This window comes from Cyprinodon variegatus, unplaced genomic scaffold, assembly GCF_000732505.1.
Source record: "Cyprinodon variegatus isolate N-32 unplaced genomic scaffold, C_variegatus-1.0 Scaffold1006, whole genome shotgun sequence".
NCBI lineage: Eukaryota > Metazoa > Chordata > Actinopteri > Cyprinodontiformes > Cyprinodontidae > Cyprinodon > Cyprinodon variegatus.
The window spans coordinates 257,843-281,117 of NW_015151459.1; the positions used below are offsets into that span (position 1 = coordinate 257,843).

At 38.9% G+C, this 23,275-nt stretch overlaps 2 protein-coding genes across 3 annotated transcripts in view; one reads left to right on the forward strand and one right to left on the reverse strand.

Annotated features, from left to right (window-relative positions):
• Positions 1–2,130, forward strand: part of ercc2 (excision repair cross-complementation group 2) — a 21,542-nt gene extending 19,412 nt beyond the window's left edge. Inside the window, exons 21-23 of the mRNA XM_015399384.1 lie at positions 921–1,064; positions 1,153–1,296; positions 1,431–2,130. Coding sequence (XP_015254870.1) covers positions 921–1,064; positions 1,153–1,296; positions 1,431–1,523 — 381 coding nt within the window. The 3' untranslated portion in view covers positions 1,524–2,130. The remainder of the gene's footprint in view (positions 1–920; positions 1,065–1,152; positions 1,297–1,430) is intronic.
• A 3,317-nt stretch (positions 2,131–5,447) lies between these two features.
• Positions 5,448–23,275, reverse strand: part of klc3 (kinesin light chain 3) — a 22,000-nt gene continuing 4,172 nt past the window's right edge. Inside the window, exons 1-13 of one of the 2 annotated variants that reach the window (XM_015399377.1) lie at positions 20,642–20,888; positions 17,631–17,696; positions 17,221–17,385; positions 16,660–16,735; positions 15,795–15,940; positions 15,631–15,713; positions 15,325–15,412; positions 15,057–15,158; positions 13,659–13,832; positions 13,425–13,524; positions 11,781–11,952; positions 11,593–11,659; positions 5,448–9,380 (exon numbers count right to left, since the gene is read on the reverse strand). In XM_015399377.1, coding sequence (XP_015254863.1) covers positions 9,297–9,380; positions 11,593–11,659; positions 11,781–11,952; positions 13,425–13,524; positions 13,659–13,832; positions 15,057–15,158; positions 15,325–15,412; positions 15,631–15,713; positions 15,795–15,940; positions 16,660–16,735; positions 17,221–17,385; positions 17,631–17,696; positions 20,642–20,851 — 1,533 coding nt within the window. In that variant the 5' untranslated portion in view covers positions 20,852–20,888 and the 3' untranslated portion in view covers positions 5,448–9,296. Of the gene's footprint in view, positions 9,381–11,592; positions 11,660–11,780; positions 11,953–13,424; positions 13,525–13,658; positions 13,833–15,056; positions 15,159–15,324; positions 15,413–15,630; positions 15,714–15,794; positions 15,941–16,659; positions 16,736–17,220; positions 17,386–17,630; positions 17,697–20,641; positions 20,893–23,275 lie in introns of those variants that run through there. The other variant, XM_015399376.1, reaches the window with a different exon arrangement.

Genomic DNA, 23,275 nt, shown 5'->3' on the forward strand with positions numbered 1-23,275 from the left:
GCCAGTATTGAAGGAGGAAATCAAGCAGTTGGCGGTAATGCACCTAAAGTTGTTTGCCAACCGCCATAAAACACAAGAAGAAGAAGACGAAGGAGGGAATCAAGCAAATTAAAATGGCGGCGCCCGTCATATGCAGAAAGTTATGATTGATTATTATTGCTGTACTTCGGTGTTTGCGGAGGGTCAGGTGAAGACGGCAACCATTATTAAAATGTTGCGTGGAGAAGATTTCGATTGTTGTTTATAGTTGTTCTTCTTCTGTTTTGTGTTGGTTGGCAAGCAATCTCCGGAGGGGCATCACCTACTGGAATGGAGTGTGAATCGCGATATGCAGCCAGGCGGAGATGAGGCGTTCTGCTCATGCGCTCTTGTTATCAGAGAACCGACCTAGGGAAAAACGGAGCCGAGCCCACCTCTGGAACTGGTCTGCAGTTAGCGCGGTCCGGTTGTGTCTAGCTCGGTTCGGTTCAGTTTGCTTTCCATTTACACACGATAAGATATCTCAGTTATTGAGCTCGGACCGGTCTCGGCACGGTTTTTCAAGGGTAGTGTAAATGGGGTATAAGAATAATTTTCTAATTATTACATCATGCCATCCGGGTTCTACAGTCGTGGTTTCCCTGCTTTAACACGCCTGATTTAGATGATCAAGTTCAGCAGAATCCTGTAAACCAGCCGCCATTAAAATCCATTGATCCATCTAAAACTGTGGAGTTTGTAATTGCCCCTCTTATATTTCTGAGCATTGCAGGGTTAGACGTTTACTCCTGGGAAAATTTAAGCTTCAACAATTTTAAGGGTGTGTGGAACAATGAAGGAATATAATATGAAACTTTTCAGGCCTTCTCATATTGATGTGCAGCAACAGCCGCCACTTTTAGGGGTCATCTAAAGTTTCCTATCTGCCATCTTTTATTCAGGCTCGTCTGGAGTATCTGCGAGATCAGTTTCAGATCAGAGAGAACGACTTCCTGACGTTTGACGCCATGCGGCATGCAGCTCAGTGCGTGGGCAGAGCCATCAGAGGCAAGACGGACTACGGCCTCATGATCTTCGCAGACAAGGTGAGCGTTGGAACCTGTGAAAGAGCAAAGATAAAAGGCTTTCGGAGAAAAATCCCTGCATGTTTTTTTACCAACTTCCTCCCTGCAGCGATACGCACGAGCAGACAAACGTGGGAAGCTTCCTCGGTGGATTCAGGAGCACATCAACGATGGGAGCCTGAACCTCACGGTGGACGAGGCCGTCCAGCTCTCCAAGCACTTCCTCCGTCAGATGGCTCAGCCTTTCAGACAGGTAACGCAGTATAAAATCTCTAAACTAAGGAAATGTTTTCAACTATTTCAGCTGCAACATGATAATTACTTTATTATGCAAATGTAAATATAACAATAGTGTAGTTACAGCTTTGAAAACCTCTCTGCTTCCAGGAGGACCAGCTGGGTCTCTCTCTGTTGACTCTGGAGCAGCTGGAATCAGAGGAAATGTTGCAGAAAATCTCCCAGATGGCTCATCAGACCTGAAGCTCTTTTCACCGCCAGTTTACAGTTGAACAAAAGGAGGACCTTATTTAATCAGATTTCTCTTCTCACACCAGTTCTTGTCTTTATCAGTCTTTAAATTTTCTTCTATATGTAACAGAATAGGGTGAAAAAACAGCTGATGTTTCTAAACCTGGTAAAAACATTTGCAGTGACCAACATGCATGGAGCTCGTTTTCTTTGCTGCTTGATGCCTTCAGATAGCAGCTGCTGTTTAAAAGTATTAAATGGCAAGAAAATATTTTTTTTAATACTTGATTGGCTCAGATATATTTCTATATTAAAAAACAGCAGGTTTTGCTGTTTGTCAACAAAACTGGATCCAGAGACCTGATTCAAGATCGTCCCATGGACCAGAACCAACAATTTGTGTCATCAGTTTTGTTGTTTTTTCAGAAATAATACAAACTGAGTGATGTTTATAAATCAGCCACATAATGTGTCTGTCATACAGACTGAAACGACTGCAGGTTTTTTGTTCTGACTGTAAATAGACACTTTCTACACATTTCTTTTTTTTCTATAAATGGTTCTACCAAACCGTTTGTTTTTATTTACTTCATGTCATAGTAATGCAAATATAAACTGCTACTTTAAAAACCTTTAAAGTATTGTGGAGGATTTTGGCAATTTTTTTGAAAAGAGCTTTTTTTTTTAAAAAGTGCACATGCACAGGCCTGTACCTGCTGCCAAAAGGGAACGCCTATTAACGTGTGAGAGAGCGTGCATGAGCACATTTCTCTTCGTGCACGCTCTGATTAAAAGTTGCCGTTTGCGTCGCTCACACAAGCTGACTTTCCAAAAGAAGATTTGCAATTTTTCCACTTTGTCAGACTCGCCCTTGGTAAGTGGAAATGGGGACAAGCACGTAGGAAGGCTTTATAATGATTGAAAATTAGGAGGATCAGTTATTTTGATGATCCACACAGAAAAAGAACATCCTCCACTAAACATTTAAAGGTGCAAAATATGTTTCAGGAACACAAAAACAGATGTGGTGCTTTCAAGATGTTTTAGAGCTACTATGGTCGAATTAGACACACAAGGAGATTTAGATTAGATCAAGAATAAAAAAAAAAAAAAAAACAATGCTTTCACTTTTGAAATAGTTGTAAAAGATGTTAAGCATCAAGGTTTAGATTTGTTTGAAAAACCATGAAGTCTGCAGGCTGTTTACTGCACAGCTGCCAAAAAGTCTCCTTTATTCTCCAGATGTGGTTGCTTTACAGTGTGAGCAGGGACAATCCAGATCCAACCCAAGTCGCTGTCAAACAGTTTGGATCTGGATCCAGTCAGGTAGATGTGAACTGATCACAGACCTAAATCACACCTGTTCCCAACAGCCAGTGAGAAATGGAGGCTGAGATACAGTAACAGCTGGAAGCTAACTTGTTCAACTTCCAACAGTCATATTATGCATTTTATTAATGTATAAAAAGTTAGAGCATAATGCAGACTATCACTTCTTCACAATCATAGTGGTGAACACATGCTGTATTTAGGAATACAGATTTATAATGAAGAATCTTATAAAAATAAACCAAACTATTTACATATTGAACATTAACATAATTGGGCGTAATTTAGTGAGAAATCTTTCACTGAAATATTTTCCAGTTAAACATTCTTTCAAACTTTGATGTTATACTAAAGAAATAAAAGTTCTAGGCTGTAGAAGGTATTTTATAACCAATAAACATTCCAGCCTCTTAACAAGAGTATTATATTTCATATTTTTCAATTAAACCTAAATTATTCTAATAAGATCTCATTGGTTTATGAGCAGATATTTGGAGGGTCAAAGAGAACAAATTAATTACATAAATATGCCATGAAATAAATGTATCATTCAATAAAAAAAAAAATAAGTGAATCATTAAATTAATACTTTTATGACACTATTCTATCTGCATGGCAGATGTGTGCAGTTATTTTATATGTCGGCTTGACCAGTCAAACACTGAGAAAGCAGAGTGGTTCTTAAAGAGGCCCTGGCCTCTGATTGGCTGCAGACGAGATGATTTCCTAGTTTGTGCAGAAATTACTTGAATGGAATAATTGAAAGTATACAGAAACAAAATTAAATTAAGAAATTACTTTAAACAGTGTAATGGTTTTAAAGGTATACTTATTTCATGGTAACTTATTTATTTTACCTTTTCCTAAATAATTAGCATATCAAATAATTTAATGATGTTATATAAATTCTACATTTAATTATGTTTTATTTCATGGTACAGTCGCATTTATGATGTGTCCAATTTTGTCCCCTTTAACCCTCCTTACCAGAATGGCACTAAAATAAAACTTGCCATAATTCTAGGAATATCTTCTATCAGCGCCACCTACTGGTACGTTGGTTTTAAAAATGGACAAAGGTGGGAGAGCTGCCACAAGTTGATTTGTTCAGTTGGTACATTTAGCAGCCTGAGTTCTCAGCAGGCCTAGTTTAGATCCAAACTACTTCAGTTGTGAATGAAAATGGTGAGTGAACCTCCAAGTGTTTTTATTTTTTTAACTGGGGATTTAGTGTAGTTTTTCCACAGTTTAAAGGTGAAGAAAGAACCAGAGAAAACTGTTTACTGTATTTTCTTCATTTTTTCTTACATTTGAACACTGCCAACAGGAGAAAGGTGGGTTAATAGACATGTTAACTAACCCGTTACCAACGGTCACAAAACCATTTGGCCTTAACCCTTTATAGGTCAAGTTTCCATTTCTGTTTACTTACAAATGGAGTCCCCTCCGTCTCTCAGTGACGTCTAGAAGCACAACATCTATATCCATCCATTCAGCAAAGATGCTGCTGCATGGCTGTGCATCTTATTTTGGCCTTTGATCAATTAAATGAGCCTTTGAATGATATATTACCTACTATAAATTAAGTTGAAAAAAAGTAAACCAGTCAAGAAAAAAGGTAAAAAGTTAAAAAGTCAAGGAAAAGAGGAAGAAAAGATAAGTAAAAAGGAAAAAAAAAAGGAAAAAAGCACATTGAAAAGTTAAAAGGTAAAGTTAACAATTATATTTAGGTTTATAAACTAAAAACGTGGCAGTATCAGCATTAAAGCCTCTAAGGTTATGTTGTACCAAAAAAAGTGTTTCTTTCACTATCAGATTGTCATGAATTCCCTATAGAAGCACTTATTATTTTCTTAATATATTTGGGCAAGTTGGCGTTTCTTGTTATTACATTGACATTCATTTTTGCTATCAAAATGTTGCAAAGCTAATAAGGTCTTGTNAATTATATTTAGGTTTATAAACTAAAAACGTGGCAGTATCAGCATTAAAGCCTCTAAGGTTATGTTGTACCAAAAAAAGTGTTTCTTTCACTATCAGATTGTTTGTCATGAATTCCCTATAGAAGCACTTATTATTTTCTTAATATATTTGGGCAAGTTGGCGTTTCTTGTTATTACATTGACATTCATTTTTGCTATCAAAATGTTGCAAAGCTAATAAGGTCTTGTCCTGGATTCCAATAACACTATTGGCTTGAAATGTGGATTTTCATAGGATTTCACTGAGTGGCCTATAAAGGGTTATAGACGGTACCATGCTCCTGTAGCATCAGGGTCATTGTGTTATCACTTTAATAAATATTTCCAAGCAGAAAACTTAAAAAAAAAATTCCTTGAGTCCAATAACTTACAGCAGCAGGTGGAGGAGGGGGGAGTAGCAGGGACATGCAGAATAAAGATTATTTTAAAGAGAAAAAATGTGAAAATTAAAAGTTGAACCCAGACTTATCCTAGAAACAGTCCCCAGATCTTTCCTCTGGTGTTTCACGGTATCTCCAAACCAGTTCCGGTCACTTTCCAAAGGTGTGTGCCTGGAAACCTCCACTGTGAAGCTTTTTGTTACGCATCCTGAAAACTTTGACTCCTTTAGATGAGGTGGCGGCTCCACTCTAGTGTAATCCTGTGCTTCTGATCAAATCTGATGACTGTAGATCACTCATTATAAAACATCAGGATTCTACTTTACATGATACAAATGCTTTTAAATAAATTCAAAACACATCTGTCAGTTAAATTATATTTAATCCACTGATAACCCATGACAACAAAAAACAGATATAAAACAAACATTCTTCTTTACCGTAATAAACATCTTCAGTTTTAATCCTACATGTGTGTTTATTAATTGTTCCTAACAGTATGACTTCAACTCCCCTAAATACACAGCAAACGTACCGATAGGAAAGATCTGACCAGGGGAGAATGAGTAGTGTGTGATTCTATCCAGGCTGCAGAAACTTTTCAGTGCTGGTTTGACCTATAAACTTCAAGTAACCTTCACAAAGCTAAAACTGAGAATCGACCTACGACCCCGGTATCTGTCGGCTTCTCTGATTGGAACCGTTCATCAGGATGAACATCTGGCTTTTCTTTGGAGTTTTCAATCTAAGTTTTTAAATGTAAACACTTCAGTTTGCATAATAAGAATGTGAGACTGTGACTGCTAGAAATAACTCAACTGAGGAGGCAATTTTTATAATTTTTTCTGCATTATCCAGAAAGAGACGAAGCAGAGATGAACCCAAAGGTTGGGAATTTAATCACAGATAAATGCATGTAAGACTAGTAACCTCTGCATATATCAAACCTCTGCTCTACCTCTTCACCTCTATGGAGAACTGCAGAGCTACATTAATTAAAATGCTGTAGTGTTTCTTCAACAACAAAAAAACAACAAATTCTGCCAAAGACATTAGTGGTAAAATAAAATCCAGTGATCTTAGAGGAATGTTCCTATCAGGTCCAGAGGAAATTCCACCTTCATCAGCTACAAATTGTCCAAAGACTCAGTGAGTCTCCCTGTTTACTAATAATAAGTAGTGGTTTTCATGATTTACGCCCCAAACAAATTAATTTATGTCTAGAGTTGTTCTACCCTCAGCCTCTCTGTGAAGCCTGAGGTTTGCATGACATAAAAACTACCGGTATTTCTCATCAGTTTTTCAACTTACGATATCCTGAGATTTCTTCTGGAATGTTTTTACATGTAGAGTTTGTAAACACCTCTACGGTGAGCCTAGCATCATAGATGTGCTAGATGTGCGTATTGATCCATATTCTGATGATATGTCAGCTGTAATAAAGAAAAGAAACAAAAAAAGATTTTCCGATTTAAAAAACCTCCATGTTTTAAAAGCAACACCTTTCATCATATGGAAATCACTGCAATAGTTCACTCCTTTAACTTCATTCTTAGAAACTTTTTTATGTATAAAGCCCAAAATCAAAGTTTCTTCAAATATAACTGAGAGTTTGCTTTAAAGTTGATAAAAATCTACTTCATAAATAGTTTTTTTTTAATATATACATCCTTAGACAAAACGTATTCCATAATTAGGATTTTTCTGGTTTGTGTAAAGAATGAAAAGTCATCAGACATCAGATCCTTTTTTAAAAGTTAAGTAGTGTTTAAAATCTTAAGTAATTTCTGTTAAAACTGACTTTTACAGATCAGAATAAAAACTACAAAAAGAAATGAAGACATACTTCAACTCGTTTTAAAGATTTTGTTGTGGAAAGATTCTTTAAGAATATAAAAGTTTGCAATATTAAAAGTCTGTAAATTCGTATGCTACGTTCACACCGCACGCGACTGAAGCAGCAGATGGAGCAGGTTTACATGCAAAGGCAATGGTTGACGCACATCAAGGCGCATGAAAAGGTAATGCAGCGCGTTTTGAGCAGCAGGAGCAGCGAGTCTTGATTCATCTGAGCAGCTGAGGCATGTGATGCGCTTCACCAGCAGCAGCTGCTGGAAAAATTTTACTTTTGCTGCTCGACGCACGATAAGAACCAATCAGGGAAGCTGATCTGGGAGCTGGAAGGGAAACAGACAGCGCTGCTCCTGCAGATCGCTATTACCATGACTCTGAAACAGTTTAATAACGTCTAAATTAACTTATAAAAGTCTAAACCTGCCGGCAAAATCTGTTTTATTATTCTGGTGCCTGCAGTTTGTACCACATACCTTAGAAACACTACCCCCCAGATTCCACATACTCTGTAATACTTGTCTGTCAGGTTAATCAATGAGAACAGTTCCACATCCTCCGCTACTCTTCCGCACATCAAAATACAGAGCAGAGATATATTTAACTGCTCTAGTCCGGCTAGGTCAAGATCCGGAATTATAATCACACCAAACAGGAAAAAGAACGGCGAGAAGATTTGATTTATCAAAATAAAATATAGTAACAATGGATTGGTAACTACAAATTAGAGCATAATTCTTATAAATTTCCAAAAAGTTAAGTTTAATTACATTAATGGATATAAACTGCTGTTACCTCAACATACAAGGAAGCAGATTTCTCATCTAAATCAAAATATTTATTTTGATTTAGATGATAACAGACATAGGCCATAAAAAACTATTCTGTATAATCCTTGTTATCCCTGTTACAAAAATCCACAACAAAAAGAAATAATTTGGGCAGAAACTGCACACATATGGATGCTGATGTGGATTTTTTAAATAAGTCATATTAAATTCATCGTTCATTTCCACGTTTTGCTCCTATGAATTTAATAATATTATAGCACATGCTCTCCTCGAGATGAGAGGAAGTCGGAGCAGAGCAAGACGGGAATAACAGCGGAGCCTGTAGGCTTTGCTTTGAACAGGAGACCTGGAGCGCAGCAGGGCGGAGCGAAGGATGTGACATCTGCTTCCAGACCACACTAACAGTAGAGGAAACCTCCCAGCTGCTGCTGGGAATTCCCAGTGATGGCGCACCGCCGGTATGTGGGGATCTGAGCGTCAGCAAAATAATAATTCAAGGCAGGATCGTCATCTTGATGAACTGACTGCACAGACGGTGTTTTGAGGTGAACTTTCTCGCCTAAAAACATATTAAAACTACTTTTTACCTACTTATAACAGCAAATATAGCAAAGCTGCTCTCTGCCATTGAACACAGAAGCAGCAGATGCACCTGGCAGACTTTACTGGACGCACTTAAGGAGCATCATGGATGCTCTGGAGGTGCGTCTGACCTTAATGTGTACAAGCATCAAAAATGAAGAAGCAGATGCTTTTTTTTTGCTACCAAAAGTGCATCCGGTGTGAACGTATTATCAGACACCTGTTGTTTAGAGTAAGTAATGCAATCAGCATAAGGTAGGTTTAAATAAATGGTTTAAATTGCAGTCTGCTGCATCCAGTGTCTTAAAGCTGGTTGATGATCCTCACAGTTGGGTTTGTGTTGCTTTGTTTCAGCCATTAAACTTGTTGAATGTCGCACCTTTGTTCTTTTTTCTAGGCTGCACCTCAAAAAAATGAAATTCTAGAGCTGTTTTAAACTATTTCTTTTTGTATACACTTGTGTATGCAAAATGACAAAATAAATCTAAGTCTAAGTCTTTAAAAGGAAAGTTTTAAAATCTATCGGTAGCTCCTATGCTCCACATCACACCATGAGCCTGCAGGCCAGTCCGGTTCTGGTTCAGCCTTAGTCCAGTGTTGCAGCACCCTAAAGTGTGGCTATAAAATCTATTTTCATGTTTTCATCATCAAACCCACTACAAATATCTGTTAAATGAGTCAAAGCTAAACCGGCAAATGTGCTTCTTTATCGGCTGTTTTAGAACAACCTTCTCAGTTCTTCTTTTGTAGACTCGTCGTGGGGATTCCTCTCGATGATAAATCAGAAGAGCGTTTTTTTACCTCTTTCAAGTTTTAAAAAGATCCCTTCAGTTTTTCTTGAATATAAATGAATTGTGCGTCATTTTTGTGTTAGCTGGTCCCACCCAGTGAGCCTCTTCTGGTCAGACTCTGCGTGCTGCAGCTCAAGCCTCGACTGTCGGTCAGCTGAGTTGACTGAGGAGCAAAAAACACAGCTGTTAACATGACAACATGATTTAAATGCAAAGAACTAATGTTGATGCCTCGTTAGGAAGTCAGCAGTTGTACTGATCTCAGTCTGGTTGTTTAGAGAGAAATGCTCATGCAGTCAAGATAAGGTAATGTCTTTAGTTTTCTTTGTAAGGATTAGATGATTGGATGAATTTTATTTTAGTAAAAAGTATTTTTATATTTTTTTTTCATAAAAGTAAAAAACAAAACAAGCCACTGGACTTTGTTTTCCAAGTTTGAAGACATTTCGCTTCACATCCAAGAAACTTTTTCAATTCAAAATGTCAGAATTAGCATTGAGTTCCAAGCGTTAAAAAGCTAATTGAACGGGAAGAACAGGTCCGCCGCTTAGGAATGGGGAGTCGTTGAGATCTTTGTTAGCCTTAAATACACAATACTGGTCTATGCTTCTGAAAGGGGGAGTCGTTAGGGGCATTGTTGGCCTGGTTGACCAGGCGAGGCGTCTTGGTTCCCTGCATGGCGATGAGGATAATGATAGCAGGAAGGAATCAACTGTAGGTTTTTGAGAGCTGAAATCTGAGCCCACCCCCTCTGTTTAAGGTTTTCTCTCTCTTAACATCAATGATTTCTTTCACACCCCTTTTAAAACACCTGCCCTCTCTGTCCAAAATGTGAACATTCTGGTCATCAAAAGAATGTCCTTTGTCTATAATTGTTTTTTAACTTTTTTGGAATGACTATGACCTGGATGACTGTGAATTTTTACCAGTCTCTTTATTTGCAATAATGTGCAGGTATGCTTTATAAATGTTTAAATCATTATAATCAGCCGTACATCTCTATTTAAAAATATATAATTTTATAGTTTTTATGTTTTTGCTCTGAGTAACTGCATGCTTTTATTTGCCTGTCACTCAGACACCCACTGACTCCCCCACTGTGTAAACAGTAGATTTATTTTGTGCAAAACATGTTTTGACAATGCATACTGTAGTTTGCAGCAACAGCACAAAGTCACAGAGTTTCTGAGACAGTTAAAGGTTGCTCTCTTAATTGGGTCATGTTCTCAGTCATTAGCCATTAGCCTGACTCCTCCAGGAGGAATACTTCCTGATTCTCCAAACTGAGATCACTTTGAGTGCCGCCTACTGCATCTACGACAGGAAAGACTCTGATTTTTTTAATTAAGGGAAGTAAGTAGAACCCAGGTGTTGATAATTAAATGGACTTAATCTTTAACTGGTTATTATGAAGAATTAAAACCTTGAGAAAAGGGTTAGGGCTCTTAAATGCATGTTTGTGTGTGTCAAAACAATGGAAGGAAAGGAAGAAAACAGCAATAGCTGCGCATCAAGGGTTAAAGGACATTTTCAAACAATGCAACCACATAATGTCCATATAAATTAGCCTCTCTTGCCGGCGACCCGTTTTAAAGCGTTTACAACAAAAAATTTAGAATACAGGAAAATTACACTGGTAAAATGTTTACCAATAAAGACATGTTAGACATCGTTGGAAAGCTTAGATGCTCCACAATTTAACCACTACAATCATTTGATGAACACAGGGAGCACCAAAGCACAATTAACACAGATATTCCAGCATGTTAAAATGTAAACATGAAAAGCAGCCACAACAAGCAAGCATGTCTTTATTACTGCTGTTCAAAAAACACCTATTATTTTCGACAATTAAAAAAACAACTTTGAGTCTTATTTGAACTGATGCAGCTTGAGCTGTGTTTTACTCACCAAATTTTCATGTACGTATATATTCAGAAACTAGAAGGTTTTAGTTTTTAAATAATGTATCACACATGTAATTTGGGCTTACAGCTCCTAGGTTATTTGTTTTTCCATTTGGGTATGCAAAATAGGTGAGAATTTTCTGACACTACAGGCCTCACCAAGTATTTCAAAGCTCATAAAATAACATCTAGAAAAGAGACTCAACCAATATGGGATTATTTGTAAGGAGAAAGGATCTTCTCTCTCATGGAACATGAAACTCACAATGGAAAATCTCTGCTCTAGAATAATAAACGCCTTCTAAATGTAATAAAGTGAAAGACTTTTTTAAAGAGGGATGGTGAAAGTTCCTTGAGCAGAAGTTTACAAGCGACTCAAATCTGGGGTGTATTTGCATTTTTAATATAATCTGTAACTGAAAAAAATAAAAAATAGAATATTTTTGTCTGAATAAGTGAAATAATCACCTGGGTTCCATCCAGATTTTCTCTGGTTCCAACATTCAACACGTTTAGGGAGTTCGCTCTCTTCATCCTGCAAAGATAAGAAAACTGCTGCTGAAATGGGACATTTACGTGGCAGAAGAATTCAACCACCCTGACAGGAAACGAACAAACTTGTTTTCTCGTAAACAAGTCATTTCAGGTCAAATTACCCAGCATTCCTCGGGGTCATCTCCTCAACTCCGACTCCTTTAAGTTTGCGCACCAGTTTCTCGCTACTCCGACGTATCGACTCCCTGAGTTTGGTGAAGGAGCTGCTGCGCTTCAGTCCTTCTGATGTGGAGCCACTTTCCTCCACACTGGACCAGCGAGGACGACTGTCACCTGGAGGACAGACAGGGGACACCCACTGACTCATCTCTGTCCTGCAGAACTTCACCACACAGGTGATTAAAGGTGCTGTAGGAGATCTTGGAAAAACGCTTTCAGCAAGCTATGTTTTTGAAAATACACAACCATGCCTCTCCCTTCAGACTGCGTCTAGTGCTGCAGGAGCAGCGCTGATGATGCAGAGTGCTATGATCACAGCTCTGAAACAGTTTATTAACGCCTAAATTAACTTAATAAGCCAAAATCTGCTGGAAAAACGCTTGTTTTTATTATCCTGGTGTCTACACTTTGGATTACGTACATGGAAAATGCCTTCCAGAGGCTGCTGTTGAATGGGATTCCTAGTGACAGTGCACCGCAGGTGTACGGGGGTCTGGGCAGCTCCAACAGAAATAATATTTGAAGGCAGGATGGTAATCTGGATGAACTGACTGCACAGAACATGTTTTCAGGTTCTTTTTCACTTCAAAATAGATTCAAGCTACTTTTCACCCACTGATCACAGCAAATATAGCTGCCATTGTAACAGGCAAAGAAAGGATAGGGTAGCTCCGCCCAACGCGCATCAGACCCACTTTTTCCACCACGCAGCCCAGAGCAGCAACCAGGATTTTGGTCGACTACAGTGCAGCACGTAGTCAAAACAGGGAGCCAGCGGGGGAGGGAGCGACCGAACCCGACCCGGTGACGGTAGCCTGGACACCTGCGTCCCCGTGCATCCCCCCACCTGCCTTATCGGTCCCCAGCTCCCCTCCTCCGGCTGAGGACAGGCGGCTCATGGCTCTCGGCTGAGGTCCGGTCCAGTCAGCGGCCCAAGAGTCAACACTTCTCCCCCGGCCAGAAAAAAAAGTGTCCTTCTTTTCAGGAACCCAAATCTGGTCACCCTAGCAAAGATGCTTCAGCCGCGCATCAGAACTAAACTTGTACAAGCATAAAAAATGAAGCAGCCTGGTCGTTTTTGCTGCTCCTGCTTCTTTAGGTGTGAATGTAGCATAGCAGTTGCTAGTTTACCAGCCATGGCGTCCTGCAGGAGCATTGGGGGGTCGATTCGTTCATGTGTCAGGGTACGCGCACAGGGCAGAGGGACAAGCAGATTATTTACGTGTCAGGGACCAATTGTGATTGGTTGGTGTTTTTCATTGATTTTTTACTGAAGTGGGGACCATTTATTTTAATTTCACTTCCAGACCTTCTATTTCACTGCTTGCTAAAGGGCCTAAGGAAATCTTTAAGCCACATGGTAAAAAATGCGTTACAGATCGTTAAAGATCTCCTTCTGCACCTTTAACATGGATTTGCCTTTTTAATTTTCATTAAATGCATTAAACATCAATTATTGCGAGCGAAATGTTCGAAAAAAATCCTCCTCTTTTTTTAGAAGAGGATTTTGGCCCCTTATTGCTAAATCTTAAGACATCTGCAACAACATATGCAGTAAAAAAAACAAAAAAAACAACAAAATTTACCTTCCACAGATCCAAACTCTTTTTCATGAGCTCTGGTCAGAATTTCTTTGTAGAGAGCTTCAGCTTGTCTGTATTTTCCCTGCTTCAGATAACATGAGGCCTGAGAAGGAAAACAAGCAATAAAAGTCCATCACCTGTGCTTCTGGTTATCCTCCGACTGGATCAGCAGAGTTTAAACACGTGATGTTACAATAGAAAGAATCACCACATGAACCCGTTTCCTTCTCGTCTCACCAGGTTGTTCTTGGTCTTTGCCACGTTGGCGTCGTCTGGTCCCAGTTTGCTCTGATAGATGTGCAGAGCGCGTTCGTAGTACTGCTCCACTTCCTGGTACTTCCCCTGATTCTGACACAGCAGGGCCAAGTTGTTCAGCTGCTTGGCCACGTCGGGGTGGTCTGTACCCAGAACCTGAGCATTGGTAAACAGAAAAAGGTTATTTCTAAAACCATTACTTTATCTCCAAGAAGAACATTAAAACACAAGTAACTAAAGGTGTGCTGATGTTTGCCTCCACTTGAGAGAAGTTATATTTCGATAATTATTTGGGGCTTTTTATCATTTAAATAAATGGTTCTTTTTTCAGAAGCCTTGATGCACAGGTTGGATATGCAGCTGGGATTCAAACCCAGGATTTTATTATTTATTGCAAAATTACAGAGCAACAAACTGCTCTACCACAGATCCCATAGAAACAATATTACAGTAAATTATTTAGCCCAAACTAGATAACTTTTTTATATTATGGAAGCGAATTGTTACCATATTTCAAATAAAAAAGCCTTTCCAGAAATGCTTTTTCATTTTATGAATGTGGCTGCATTGTTTGACTCATAAATGAAATTAGTAATCAATAATCCTGTTTGCATTTTCATTTTCTTCTTCAACACTGCTCATCCTTTTACTTAATTAAAATGAAAAGGAAAAAGACACTTGAGGTTTGTTTTTCAAAATGTACCCCAGCAAATACATACCAAAATTAAATTTGAAATGTAAAATTTGAAAATGAAAAAGCCTTTCCAGAAATGCTTTTTCATTTTATGAATGTGGCTGCATTACTTGACTCATAAATTAAATTAGTAATCAATCATCCTATTTGCACTTGCATTTATATAGTAAAATATTTATATATATAGTCAAACAATGCAGTCACATTCTCAAAATGAAAAAGCATTTCTGGAAATGCCTTTTGAAATATGGTAACAATTCGCTTCCATAATATATCAGAATAGAACAGGGGTCTGCCACCTGCAGCTTTGGAGCAACACATGCTGTGGCTCTTGATCACTTCTGCTAAAAATTATATTGGAGAGCAGAGTGCTCTTTAAACATCTACCAAGAATTTCTACAACACAAAAATGCTATTGTTGAAAGAATCAGTCTTAATGTTTCTTTTGTCGTTACAATATTCAGATTGTCATCTTTCTCCACTAATGTAAAATGTTTGTTTTTTTTGCTTCTCAATACCTTAAAGGGATAAAAATGTGTTTCGTTTAACCATAAATAAAATCTTATTTTATTAACTTTGATCTTTTCTCAAAGGTCATGTACGTCTAGTAGTAGTAATTAGTAGTAAGGGCAAATACAGCTTAGCCTTTTGAAGAATGTGATACATAAGAAGTCTGATGCTCGTACCTTCTCTCTGATCTCCAGAGCTCTTTTACAAAGTGGCTCAGCCTCTTTGTATTTTCCTCTTTTACCATAAAGCACAGCCAGGTTGTTAAGTGTCGCTGCCACCTGAATAAACGACAAAAACAACAAGAATAAACACCTTTTATATTGCTGTGCTCCAGCCCAAAATAACTTGATGGTAAGAATAAAATATTAAACACAGAGATCTATTCTGTTACGCTGCAGAACAGTTCAGTCTGTTCTCCTGATATGTTAAAGGCTCATCTCTTACAGCCGGATGGTCCATCCCGAGTGTTTTCTCCCTGATCGCCAACGCATCGTTCAACAGGTTAGCCGCCTCCTTGTACTTGTTCTGATCTCTGCATTTAAAACAAATATGTCAACAAAATGATAATTTAAACTAAACTGAACATTGATATCTTTTTTAAAGTATTCTACATCCATTTTTTTATTTATTTATTTATTTTTTTCAGAAATTGGACATAGTAACCGGACTCCTTCATGAAAATGAAACTATTAAATTATTTATTTTTGCTTTAAAAAGGCTGAGAGGTAAGCTTAGCCTCTGTTACCTCACCTATACACCAGAGCCAGTATGTTGAGCATAGTTGCTACGTCTGGGTGGGTGTGGCCTGAGGACTTCTCCAGGTCTTCCAAAGCCTGTTAGGAAATGATCATCAGATCTGCTGCTGTTTTGGTCAGAAACAGGCTTTGACCAAAGATCAGGCGCCCATATCCCACCTGTTTGCAGAGCGGCACGGCGACCTCATACCGACCCTGAGATGCGTACTGGATGACCAGGTTGTGGAGCGTCCGAAGGCGGGCGGGGATCTCGTAGCCACCCTGCTGTGCTGCAGCCGCCGCGCTGCTGTGGTGAGGCTGCGAGACTGGAATTAAAAAAAGTCAAGGTGGTAGAAGTCAGTTTATGTAGTTACATCAAATCTGGTCTCTGATAAATTCTTAGTTTCTTAATTTAAACAGGAAAAAGGAATTTAATTTGTCTCCCTGGTTGTTGCCATAAATATGTAAATATTGCGAAAAAGATTCTGAAACTGGATCCTGCAGGGAATCCGGAGAAAGAAAAAAGATGAGCTTTCCAGATAATCAAGAGGTTCTGCTATAAAGAGGACATCTGATTTCTTCTTGCCTTATTATGTAATAGTTCAACTTCTCCATTGTTTATGCTAAAAGTTTATTATATGCACATTATAAAATCAATGAGCTAACAGTAATCTACAAGTTTAGCATTTTACTCTACAGAAATCTGGACAGAATATAAAGATTTTTTTTCCACATTTCATGAGGAAAATAAAAAAATTCTCCAAACTTCAAATGAAAAGTTCAAACATTGTCAGCTGCAAATAGTCAGCAGACACCATTAATCAATTTCAAAGCAAATCTAATTCTGAATAACAAACATTAAATAAATATTTTAATCAACATCCTTTAATGGAGTTTGATTTATTTCTTCAAGGTTTTTAACATTTTCAAACAACAAAGACAGAAAGAACTGTTTTTTACTGACATGGATTCCTTCTGTATCTTTGAGAAAAGGATCTGCATTGTACATTATTTAACCGCCCAACCGAATTTAAAATTGTCTTACTCTGGGACTGTTCCTCATCCTCTGCAGGAAATAAATCATCCAGAGACTCCTTGTTGGAGGAAGTTTCTTTTTCATCCTGAAAGAAGAAAACAGATGCATTTATAACCGCTGTAAAGACTATGGACGTTTCAGGGCTTTTGCACGGTGCTTTACTTTTCTACACAATCTTTCCTTGGTGTTTCTGATGCTTCAAATCTTGGACTTTAAAACACTATTAACAATATAAAGTCTTGATTCAATCAAATCAATCCTGCTTTTCCCTTATAGAGGCACCAGAGCAGCCAAGACAGGAGTGACACGTTCACCTGAGGGGAAACTTATGCTGCTCTGTCTGCCTAACTAATAAGACGTTTGTGACGAAGCAGAAATAACAGCTCTCCCAGTTAATGACACGTCAGTGAAGAACATCCAACACTCAATTTACCCAAAATGTGATTACACCAGCTTTTGCAAATGCTGGTAACATTCTACAAAGTTTCACTCATTTCTATTGCATTTGTGCTTTTAGATCTATTGTTTCCAGAACATTCACACAGTGATCTGCAGGCAGGTTCTCCTCACCAGAGGAGGCTCGTCCTGGTCGTATCTGCGTATGGAGGACATGAACTGCAGGTGTTTGTTCTGCTCCTCCAGGGTCACCACCTCCTGCTCCTTGTCCTGAAGCCGCTGCTGAGCGCTGGCCAGCTCGTCCCTCAGCCACTGGTTCTCCTGAACAAGACGACGTACCTGACCAAATGAAAAGGAGGAGGTGTAAAGGGACAAAAAAAAAAAAAAAAGAAGAAATTTAGGAATCTGACAGTAGGAGTGCAGGACAGGTTAGAATAAGTTTACGTTCAAGAGATTTAATAGATTGAGATGGAATTAATAGATCTCAGGTTTTAGACAGAATCCAATCAAATGCTGCAGATTTCTGCACCAACAGACAGGCAGGAGGTTATAGTCAGGAATGGAATGTTCCTGCTGAATCCTACTTGAGCTCGTAGCTTTTGCTTCTCTGCCTCCAGCGAACCGAGATGAGCCGACAGCGCCATCATCACCTGCAAAAAATATTAATAATGATGATAAAAAATGTATACAAAAAAATAAAGTGATGGGCAACTCGGCAGGTGTTTGTGGAATAAAAAAAAAAATTGAAGGCTTCACTGAGGATGAACAAAAGGCTTGATTTCAGACTCTAAAGGGCATCTTTAAAAAAGAGAATTAGAGAGAAAGGGAGGTTAGGGTAAAATTCCCAAAATGCTTTTAGGCCAGTAAAAATGCTCCTTTTATGGCCACGGAAAAGTACCCCGTGGCAAAGAATTATTTTATTTTTTATTGCATCCTACATTTTCCATAGACAACAGTTGAACCACACCAGTTTAGAAAGAATGCATCAAAGATATTTTTCATACGTCCTCCAACACCTTTTTTAAGTAGTGTGCAGAATTATTAGGCAATTGAGTATTTCAACCATACCATCCTTTTCATACATGCTGTCCTGCTCCAAGCTGTTTAGGCTTGAAAGCTGACTACCATTTAAGTACCTTAAATCCTCTAATATAGGCCGGGGCCTTTATTTCACTCAGGTACATCTTGGTCCACGCCATTAATTGAAGGAAGGCAGAATTAGAGGCAGGCCTCTGTTTTTATTTGCTCAAAACAGACTACCAGTGGAATGAAAAAAAAAGAGATTTTGTGTCTCTTTGAACCTATAAAATACCATAACGGTATACAGAACATTATTCAGATATCTTCCAGCAGCTGCAATTTTTCTGCTCGGCAATATGAAAAAAAAAAAAAAAAGACACAGAATGGAATCTTGGCCAAACTGACTTGCGAAACAAAGTTTTAAAAAAAATTCATGGAAACTGTTCTGACATCACAGCGAAATTTTATTTGAGGCAGGCTAAGTGGAAGTAGGCTACCAGTATCATATATTTCAAGGTAAATTCAGAACAAGAAAGGCCAGTGAAATTCTGTCATTTTAACACTGCCTGGTTACGACCAGACCTACCAGTATTCACATCTGTCTTTCAGATCAGAACGATTGTGTGGCTGGTTATCCTCCTGCGGTGTTGCAGTGAGCTTGACGCAGACATTTTTGATTTATGCTCAATATTGAAGCGTGATCTGCGCTATACGCTGTGGGTCTAGATACAGCCAAGGCGATGAGGAAGTGGGGGCGAGTAGTCCGACAACGGAGGGACATGACGGCGTAAAAGAGCGGAGATCCAGGTGTAAAAAGGGTTGCAGCGTTGTCGCGCACCTCGCTCTTTTAGCTGGTCAAACTTCACAAGTTGTTTTCTATAATTTCGGTCATAAAAACAAAACAAGCCAGCCTCCTATCTGTGGCACTGTCTGCGCTAAGGATGGGACTTCCCATGCTAATCATCGCACAATCAAGCGGTTCATGGCAAACAGCCAACAAGGGTGCAATAAGTGTGTTGAAAAAAGAAGACGCAAAATAACTCCCCATGAATTGAGAAGGATCAAGCGTAAAGCTGCCAGGAAGCCATTAGCCACCAGTTGTGCCATATTTCAGAGCTGCAACATGTCTGGAGTGCCGAGAAGCACAAGGTGCTCAATACTCAGGGACCTGGCCAAGGTAAAGAAAGCCGGAAAAAGGCCATCTTTGAAAAAGTCACACTAGACAAAATATCAAGTTTGGGCCAAGAAATATCTGAAGACTGGTTTCTCCAAGGTGTTTTGGTCTGATGAAATGAGAGTGAGTCTTGATGGGCCAGATGGATGGGCACCAGGCTGGATCAGTAAAGGGCAGCAAGTTCCTTATGGACTCAGACGCCAGCAAGGTGGAGGTGGGGTACTGAATCAGTACCCCACCTCCACCTTGCTGGCGTCATATCAGTACTATTGATATGGGCTGGGATCATCAAAGATGAGCTTGTGGGACATTTTCGGGTTGAAGATGGAGTCAAGATCAACTCCCAGACCTACTGCCAGTTTCTGGAAGACATCTTCAAACAGTGGTATAAGAAGCCGCCATCATTCAAGAAAAACATGATATATTTATGCAGGACAATGATCCGTCACACGCATCAAAATACACCACAGCTTGGCTGGCCAGAAAACGTCTAAAAGGAGAAAAAATAATGACATGGTCCCCTTGGTCACCTGATCTGAACCCCATGGAGAACCTGTGGTCCTTCATGAAATGTGAAATCTACAGGGAGGGAAAAAGAGTCCACCTCTCTGAACAGTGTCTGGGAGGCTGTGGTGGCTGCTGCACGCAATGTGGATCACAAACAGATCAAGACACTGACAGAATCTATGGATGGAAGACTTTTGAGCATCATGGTGAAGAAAGGCAGCTATATTGGTTACTGATTTGTTCTTCTTTTATTGTCACAAATGTTTATTTCTGAATTTTGAGCTGTTGGTTACTGGTGATAATAAACAAGTGGGATGGGTATATATTAGTTTTTTATTACGTTGCCTAATAATTCTGCACATTAATATGTACCTGCACACACAGACATCCACATAAAATGGCCAAATCTAAAAAAAACAAAAAACACATCAACTTCCAAAAATATGAAACTTTGATATTAAGGAGTCTTTTGGGTTGAATGAGAACACAATTGTGGGCCAATAATAAAAATAATCCTCAAAAATACAACTTGCCTAATAATTCTGCACACAGTGTAATTCATTTTTGAAAAAAAAAAACAACAAATTCCTAAATTCTGTAAAACATTCATCTCATTTTAAAAGAATGTTTTCTAATGGGCTCTATTCACAACTCCACCTCTTCCTGAACTAAAGGCCGCTCTTTTTTTCCTGGTGTTATTATTGGATCAACTGATTAATCCAGATGTGTCTGGGCATGGTTACTGAGGTCACGGACACCTGGATTAATCAGTTCATCCAATAGAAAAAGACAGGAAACTAAAGAGCTGCCTAAGTTCAGGAAGTAGTGGAGTTCTACATATAGCCCATTGGAGAACTAAAGAAAGCAGCAGAATGTGTTGCAGGTTTGACGTACTTGCGCCTCGCTCAGACCCAACTCAATCCTCTCCAGCGACTTTCGGATGATGCTAGTCTTCTCCAGCTCAACGCAGCCGCTCTCAGACTCCAGCTTGCTCTCCATCGCACCCTGCAGGTTCTCCAGCAGGCTGCGGTTCTCTCCTCTCAGAGCTTCCAGTCCTGCTATCACCTGCTGGGTGCTGCTAAGGATGTCCTCTGCTGACAGCATGATTTCTGTGTTTTTCTGTTGCTGCTGTACCTGCGATGGACCTTAGAACAGCAGGAAGAACAAGGAAGGGATTATAACAGAGCAGAGAGGGGAACCAAGCAGAGGAGGAGGGTGCTCTCTGCTCCACTGTGCGTTTGTGCACTGAAAATTCACAAAAGGGAAGATATACTGAGCTACGGTTCATGGTTAAACGCAACTTCTGCTTTATGCAGCACGGAAATAAAAAGCCTTATCCTTCACCTGAATTAATGAAAAATAAAAAAATCCTTTCTTGTAATAAACTTTTATGCCAGTTTAGCTTTTTAATAGCAGTAAATGAGAAAGAAAACAACAAAATTACAAAAAAATCGGATTGTATTTTTAGTTATTTGTCCTAAAAGATATGGAAAGCTTTGCTAAATACAAAAAAAAGAACATCAGAGAACTTAATTTTGCATACATTCATTTAAAAACAGCCCAAATAAAACATGGTTGAGGATATAGAATGTGTTATTTATCACCCAGTAATAATTATCAAGTCTAATTTAGGCCTTTTTATGTTCCTTTTTGAAGAACTTAATACCGTAGTTAGGTTAGGTTGGGCTAATTCTGTAGTGATCCTGCTATAGGCTTAAGTTGCTGGAAGACAAAGACTACTTTTCCTCACTTCAGCTGCCATTCTACAATTCTGAATTGTTAGTACAACTTCTAGCTTTTTCTCTACATAGTAGTTTAATCTGGCCAGGTTCTGTTCAACTGGGACACCGTCCTGTAGGGAGCCATCAGCCAGGCTGCTGCAGTCAACAAGATTAATTACAGATCAAACAGCTGGGCTTGTTTTACAGTGTTTAGTCACATCTCTCTCCTAGACATGGACTAAGCGTTCATTATGACTTACAATATGACTCTCTTTGTCCTTCTGACCTGAAAACTGGCTAACAGCTCACACGCGTAACTGTTTCTTTCCCAAACAAACCCACATATGGAGCTTTTTCACTTTTAATGATAGAAAAAGTATTTATGGATCAGTTCTTCTATATTTCAAACATAGAACCGCGGGCAATGATATGACCGAAACTGATATCGTAATATATTTCTTAACTTTGGTCGATACACTATGATATTGATTAAATGGACCATTATATCAGACATTTTCTTGTATCGTATAGGCATGCATTTGCCAATTCATCGGTACATTAAGCATCCATGTCTTGTGATCATGTGAAGCACACACATTTCCACTCCCTCCATTTGCTATCCTTTGTTAAAGTTTGTTTTATCTGTAAATAAAGGCTTCTTTGTTTACATTAAGAGCTGTGTGACATTTGTTATCAGTGTGTCATTTTTATTATGTATACGGAGGAAGGAAAAGCAGTACCGGCTTCAAGTATCGACTCAAACCTATCGGCAGAACATATCAGGGATCAGTTAATAAACCAACTTTAAGACGGGGGTCTTCTGTTCCCCTGTAAAGGGGTTGGGGTTGCGATAATAGAGGAAAGGAATCAACTCAGTTGCTGCATTGTATGTTTTTTAAAAGCTGAAATCTGAGTCCACCTCCCTCTGTTGGGGCGGACCTGTCATTCCGTTTCAATTTGCATGTTTCTAAAGGCTTTGTCAGGCTACTGTATAGGAGCATTGAACTCAACGCCATTTCTGACATTTTGAATTGAAAAAGCTTCCTGGATGGGAAGCAAAAAGTCTTGAAACTTGGAAACAAAGTCCAGTGGATTGTTTTTTAACTGTTTTGGAAAGTGTTGCACCGATACCAGTATCAGGCGGGGCCCCGATCCAGCTCTAAAATGGTGGTAACGGTATCTGCGAGTACCAACAAATACGGCACCGATACCATTTTGAGAGCCAAAAGTTTATTCAACTATTGTCACACATTCCAGGTAGGCAACAGAAAATTCTACTGGACTTACTTTGTATTAGTCTTTAGCAGGAAGAGATTTAAGCCCAACTGCCACAGACCGCCCCTCTGGGTCCCTGAGCAAAGACCCTTAACCCCACACTGCTCCCCAGGTGCCACACAATGGCAGCCCACTGCTCCCCAAGGGGATGGGTTAAATGCAGAGAGTTTATTTCATTGCTCTGTACTTGTGACAGTGTAATAACAATAAAAAGCTGGGAAAAAAAAGAAACAAAAACTTAGAAATTGTAGTTTTAAAGACATTTATATATATTTTATCCCTCAATTGAACAGTAACATTTTAAGTCATTTGGACTTAAAGAGCCTCCTCATAGCTGTCAGTAGCTTACTGACCAACAGAAAGCAAGGAGACTATTAAATGGACATCTGGAAAATATTCTGAATGGACTGTTTCTGTCTTTTTAACTGGTTTATAACGCCTGACTTTATAACTACCAGCATAAGCTATTGCACGGTAGGTTTGCTAAACCAGTGATGGTCAAAGCCTGAGGCAGTTTAACAACTGTTTATGT